The sequence below is a fragment of the Thecamonas trahens genome (genome assembly GCF_000142905.1).
Source record: "Thecamonas trahens ATCC 50062 unplaced genomic scaffold supercont1.59, whole genome shotgun sequence".
NCBI lineage: Eukaryota > Apusomonadida > Apusomonadidae > Thecamonas > Thecamonas trahens.
Genome location: NW_013657621.1, coordinates 61,714 through 67,822, shown reverse-complemented (window position 1 = coordinate 67,822; position 6,109 = coordinate 61,714). Strand labels below are relative to the sequence as shown.

The 6,109-nt window shown below is 63.8% G+C and overlaps 3 protein-coding genes across 3 annotated transcripts in view; 2 read left to right on the top strand and 1 right to left on the bottom strand.

Moving 5' to 3' along the window:
- Positions 1-355: 355 nt before the first annotated feature.
- On the top strand, positions 356-4,035 carry AMSG_10376 (uncharacterized protein). The gene has a single exon (XM_013898093.1). It carries the CDS (start codon positions 1,061-1,063, stop codon positions 3,806-3,808), a length of 2,748 nt encoding a protein of 915 aa, XP_013753547.1. The 5' UTR covers positions 356-1,060; the 3' UTR covers positions 3,809-4,035.
- A 367-nt stretch (positions 4,036-4,402) lies between these two features.
- AMSG_10375 (uncharacterized protein) lies at positions 4,403-4,979 on the top strand (the record flags this gene model as incomplete). The annotated part of the gene is made up of 2 exons (XM_013898092.1): positions 4,403-4,934; positions 4,964-4,979. Exons 1-2 carry the CDS (start codon positions 4,483-4,485, stop codon positions 4,977-4,979), a joined length of 468 nt encoding a protein of 155 aa, XP_013753546.1. The 5' UTR covers positions 4,403-4,482.
- Positions 4,980-5,009: 30 nt separating this feature from the next.
- The window catches only part of AMSG_10374 (uncharacterized protein), a gene marked incomplete at its 5' end in the record, with an annotated part of 1,625 nt that continues 525 nt past the window's right edge, over positions 5,010-6,109 (bottom strand). The window contains one exon of the mRNA XM_013898091.1: positions 5,010-6,078. Within this exon, the coding sequence (XP_013753545.1) occupies positions 5,029-6,078 (1,050 nt within the window). The 3' untranslated portion in view covers positions 5,010-5,028. The remainder of the gene's footprint in view (positions 6,079-6,109) is intronic.

The window sequence follows — 6,109 nt, the reverse complement described above, 5'->3', positions numbered from 1 at the left end:
ACAACCCCTCCTCCGCCTCCTCCACCTCTCCCCCCCCCCCCTCCCCCGCCTTCGGAATGCTACCGACTGCGCTGCTGGGAGTTCTGCTGGCGATGGCGGCGGTGGCGGTGGTGGCACCAAATGGCGCCATGGCCAACGGAAACCAGCTGTATGACCTGCCGACGTGCGAGACCGGTGGGTTGATGCCGACGACGCCGCTGCCTGCCCCCGACACCTTCCCCACCCTCCACAGCGACTTTGCCGTGGCGACGGAGGTCCGGCCGCACCTGCTGCTGGTCACCGCGTTGGTGAGCACCGACGCCAAAACAGTGCCGTCGAGGCTGGAGGCCTCGCTGTACTGGTACGACAACACGACGGACGGGACGTCGACGACGCCCAGCGGGCCCGTGGCGCTGCTCGCCGAGCCTGTACCGGTGGCGGAGATCTTCTTTCTCTTTTCTTCTGCACTGCTGCCTGATGGCAGGCTCATGATAGCGTTCCGCAATGCGTCCGACGACGCGGCGCTGGTGACAGTCCTCTCGACGTATGTCAGCGTCAATCCAGATCGGCCTGCTGCGCTTCCGCCGGTGGCCTCGCTCTCTGTGGGGCCAATGACGCGGGTGCTGGCCGAGGGCCGGCGCGCAGGCTCGGGCACGCCTGCGTCCTCGCTGTTCGGCGCTGTCGGCTCACTTGCATACCTGAGCGGCTGGGACGTGCTGGCAATCATCAACGAGTTTGTCGGCGTTGGCGATGTCGACGAGATCTTCTTGCTCCTGCGGTACGATCCGGTGACGGACACGGTGATCAAGGCGTCGTCGGAAACAAGCCTCGATGTCGAGGGTGTGGTGATGCAGTCGGCGTATGGAGTTGGGCTTGCCCGGCTCGATGACTACTCCAGCTCACGCGGCGTGGTCGCCGGAAGCCCGATTTTTGCCATGGGCTATGTTGATGCGTTCAGCCAGATCAGCTCGTCGCTAGACGTGTACATCACTGTCGTCGACGCCAGTGATCCGGACAACCTGGTCTTCTCGCCACGCTTCATGTCGGGCGTTGGGAAGCCGCGCGGTTCTCGCTTCTCCCGATGGAGAACAACAAGATCATGCTCATCGCGCACCCGCTCACCTCGTCGCTACAGTTGCAGGCCATGCTGTGCAACCACGACAATTCGGCGATTTTGGGCTGTGGGTCGCTCGAGACGATCACGATGGCCAAGGTCGAGGTGTACGCGGCCATGGTAGTGGCGGCCGACAGTGTGGTAGTCCTTGCTGCTGACTCGACGGTGAAGACCTTCTTTGGGCTCCAGGTCAACATCACAGACGCGGCAACGAACGCTGTGGCTGTGGCGAATTCCGGAAAGGGATACCCCGGCCAGTGGCCAGTCCTTGCGGTGGCGAACAAGGTCCGCTATGCGTTCGCAGGCTACATGATGTTTGGGGCGGTTGCGGGTGAGGCCGGGGCGTACCCGAGCTTTTTGGTCTCAGTCATTGAGGGGCCCGACTACCGGGTCGGGCTTGTCATGGGCTCGCTGACGTATCCCGAGGTGGCACGCGATCCCATCCCGGTGCAGCTGACGCTGGGGACGAGCGTAACGGTCGCGCTTGGCCTCGCGCCGCGCCCATCGTCGCTTCCGACCTTTGGATGCCTCAACTTGCCTGTTGAGCTGGCGACGATGCCGGTGTCGTGGGATGCGACTCGCGGCGAGTTGACCATGACGCCGCCGGCACCAGGCCTGTTCTCGGTTGAGTTTCTCCTGTACATGCCTGCGCGGGCTGTCACGGTCGACATGGTGGTGTATGGTGTGCCGGCGCAGCTCAATGCTCCGCGAGCACAGTCTGTGACGCCGTCGTCTGTTGTAGTCGAATGGGATGTGGTGTCGAACGAGGACGAGCTCGGTGGCGCAACAGTTGTCTACACAGTGCGTGTGCTTGGGTTGGACGGCCGTGCGCTGCCAAGCAATCTGGATGCGGCGGCACCAAGCGCGGTCGAGTATCCGACCGGCACGGAGCGAGTCCTCGAGCTCAGCGGCCTTGCGCCGTCGCAGCAGCTTGCGGTGGCGGTGAAGGCCGAGTCGACTGGGTTTGGCGGTGGATACTCGGCGTGGGCGCTGCTCTCTTCGGGCGCGCTGTGCACCGCGCCGGGTGCCTATCTGCCGCCCACTTTTCCGCGGACTGGTCCGTGTGCGTTTTGCCTCGGTGATGACTACACCGAGGCGCCACCTGCTGGTGCCGGTGCAGGCAGCTCACCGGAGCGGTGTGCGCCGTGTCCCCTGCTGACCACCGCGCCGGCGTTCTCATCGACAATCGCCAACTGCAGCTGCGTGCCGGGTGCGTGGGCGCGCCGAATCGCTGTGCCGTGGGAGTGCGAGCCGTGCCCGCCTGGCGGAGAGTGTTCGGGCGGCCTGGCCCGACCGAGAGCGGTCCCTGGCTACTTTGATGTCAATGGCGATGGTACGGTGCTGGCCAAGTGCCCGCGGGCCACGGCTTGCCTTGCGGGTGGCGGGTGTGCGGTTGGCTACAGCGGCGTGCTCTGCTCCGAGTGTGCCGATGAGTACTACGTCAACTTGGCGACAGGCGGGTGCGTGAGGTGCCCCAAGTCGTCTGCGGCAGTGTTTGGCTCGGCGCTAGCTGTACTCATTCTCGGCACGCTCGGGGTGCTCGCGGGTATCTTCCACCTTGCGGTCTTCCCTTGGGAGGTAACTGCGGAAGGAGTGTCGACGTCGCGGGCGCGCAAGGTTCCGCACTCAATCTCTGTGGGGCTTGTTTTCCTGCAGATTCTCGGCGTACTCTCCTCGATTCCGCTCCGATGGCCAGAATCTGTCTCACGGACGCTAGGCATCTTCCGACTGCTCAACATCGACATCAAGGTGGCGACGTCCGAGTGCTCGATCACGTCGTTTTACTCGATGTTTTTGCTCACGGCGGCTCTCCCGCTGGTCGGGCTCTTCCTGCATGTGTGCGGCGTGTGTCTGGCGTTTGCACTCCCGCCGTTGTCTGGCTACGTGCAGCAGACGCGTGGGGCGGCGAGCGTTGGCCTCTGGCGGCTGCTCATGCTCTCAACCGAGCGGCTGGTGTGTGTCGTCGGTCCCGTGATGTACATCGGCATGGCGCAGGCAACGCTCTCGTACTTTGATTGCTCGCAGTTTCCGGACGGTAAGTTCTACCTCGATGCCTCGCCCGGAACCCAGTGCGTGGACTCTGAGTGGCTGGCGACGCTGCCTGTAGCGCTGCTAGCAACCGGCTTGTACGTTGTTGGGCTCCCTATCTTCCTCGCCACTGTGCTTTGGAAGCGAGTCCGCGGCCGGGTCCGCGACGAGGCGACGCTGGCGCGGTATGGCACCATCTTTATGCTCTACCGGCGACCGCTCTTTTTCTACGAGCTCATCTTGCTGGGCAAGCGGCTTTTGGTGGTGGTGGTGGCGCTCTTCTTCTCCTCGCAGCTCCTTGTCCAGATCTCGATTCTTCTCTTCATTTTCCAGCTCAGTATGCTCGCGCAGCTCAAGCTGCGGCCGTATTATCGCGAGGTGTACAACGCGCTCGAGACACGCCTCAATGTCGCCGTCTCGTTCCTCCTCCTCTTTGGCCTCTGCTTCTACGTCGATAAGTTTCCCAACGAGGGCTCGCGCATCGTCTTTGCCGCCGTTGCTTTTGTGGTTGTCGCCACGTGCCTTGTCCTTGTTGGACAGGCCATCGTCGCTGAAGCGCGCATGATCCTTGCCGACCGTCGCCTCGCCCAGGCTGGACTCACCGCCACTTCCACGCTCAACGAGCGCGAGCGGGTGTTTTTGCCGTTGTCGAGCGCGAATTTGCCGACATCGAGGACATCGACATGAAGCTCCGGCTGCTCCAGCTGTACCAAGACTTTGTGCCTGCCGACGAGGCCAAGGAGCTGGAGGGGTAGTGCAGTGCGTACGTCGGCTGGTGTGGTGCAACTCTCTGGGTCGGGAGACGGTTATTCCGTCGCAATTTCTTTGCCATGGCAGCTTTTCAGGGCCAGACCAGGCACAATGCCATGTAGATCAAACGGTGCTGCTTCTCATAGTATAGCAACGGTGGGTGGGTAGCAGACTGTGTTGTGGTGTGTATGGGGTCGTTGACGCGGAGAGGGGAGAGGGAAAGGAAAAAGGCGATCCGATGAGCGCTAGTGGTCCGACAATAAATATATAGAAATATAGAAATATGATAATATGATAATATAACTGTGTGGTACAATTTATAGATTTCATAATAATTTTTAATAAATACATGTATAATGAATATATTTATTGTTTGGAGCACAATTCTTCATGATTTTTTACGTTTGTAAGATGGCGGTTCATGCTCCTCTATTCCACCGCGTCTTCGGGTTAGCGCTCGCAGACCGCCCTGACGCCTTGTTCTCCAGTTCCACAAGGCTGCATGGCGTCCGAGCCTCGTCAATACGCCTCTACATATCGCGCACACGTCTAGTCTGTTGTAGAGCAGCTCTGAGGGCCTCAGACACGCCGCTACAGACTCCACCACGTCAATGGAGCCCGCGGCGACCACCGACCTCACGGGCGCGGCTGTGCTGCGGGCAGCGTCTGCAGGCGACACGGCGACTGTGGCGTTTGTTCTGGGGCTACCGGACAAAGTGCGGGCACCGCTGTTGCAAGCGGCATCGCCACTGGCGGGCACGGTGCTCCACGCGGCGGCACTGGGCGGGCACGCGGCGGTGGTGGCGGCACTGGCAGGCGCCGACGGCGTGGCTGTCGATGGTCGCGACGGGCGCGGTGAGACGGCGCTGCATGTGGCGGCGTGGCGAGGACATGTAGCGGCGGTACATGAGCTGCTGCGGGCTGGAGCGAGCCGGCGAGCGGTCAACGACGACGGCGAGTGGCCGGTCGACCTCGCCGCGCGCACGCCGCGCGCCGACGACGCGGCCCGCAGCGAGCTGCTGGCCATGCTCAACGTGCTCCCGCCGGCCGAGTGGGTAGCGTCGTCGGACGACTCGGCGTCCTCGGCGACAGGCGACGGAAGCAGTGACGGGAGTGATGTTGAGGGTGGCGGCGATGCGCCGTAGGCCTGGTATTGGTTACTCTGTGGCGGCGGCGGCAGTGGCGGCGTTGGCGAGGACGTGCGCGAGGGCGGGCTGGTTAAAGTCGCGGTGCCACGAGTGGGTAGGCGGCGTGCCTGGAGCGGCGACAGCAGCAAGGTCGTCGGGACGGCCTGCGTCGGCAGCGGCGGCGGCGGCGGTGGCCTCGGCCTGGTGCAGGTGCTCGATCGAGTCGAGGCGGAATGGGTCAAGGGCGGAGAGGAGGTCGTCGAGGGCGACGATGGCGGCGGTGTGGCGATTGTAGATGACGTGGACGTAGTGGGCAGCCGGATAGGCACGCGACGGTGCGGTGTTGGTGTGCAGCTCGAGAACGATGGCAGAGGCGTAGTCGGGCCAGGCGTCGAGGTGGGCGTCGAGGCCGAGGATGTGCAGCAGCGGGACGATGGTGGTGTCGTGCCCGGAGAGAACCACAAGCTTGGCCTTGGCCATTTGAGCACTTTGCAGCGGGCTCATGCCGCGCGGCGGCCGGCCGGCCTTGACCTCGAGTACATCGGCAATGTGTCCGACGAGGCGGCCCATGGCGAGGCGGAGGACCGGCGGGCGGGCGAGGAGCGAGTCGAGAGCAAAGAAGGCCATGCGCGAGAGCAGCTCGCCGTCGCCGGGGCGGAGGCCCTGTGGGAGCGGGATGCCGTGGCTCGAGTACGACTTGTACACGTCGTAGAGCGCGATCCATCCCGGGTGCGCGGCCTGTGCCTCCAGAGCCGCGAGATCGTCGTGGGTGTGCGGGCCGGCCGGCGGGAGGTAGCCAAAGACGCCGAGCAGACGAGCCTTGTCGGTGGCGGCGGCAACCATGGCCGCCACGTAGCCGGGTTCAATCTGCGCTGCGCAGTACTCGGCGTCGAGCTGCGGGGCAAGCATCGAGTTTGGGAAGAGCATGCCCTCGTGAAAGTCGTAGGCGACGGTGACGAGGGCGCCGCGAGGGGTGTCCGGGTACATGGCCCGCAGCAGCTCGATGGCCGACTCGCGGGTGCGCGGCGAGAGCGACGATCGCGCCCGCACGCGCATGGGCGAGTAGCGCTCGCCGAGTAGCTTGACGTGCGCCGGTGGGCGCGAGCAGTAA

Excerpts from the sequence above, each read along its gene's own strand:
- AMSG_10376 (XM_013898093.1), top strand. The coding sequence starts at position 1,061 with ATGGAGAACAACAAGATCATGCTCATCGCGCACCCGCTCACCTCGTCG.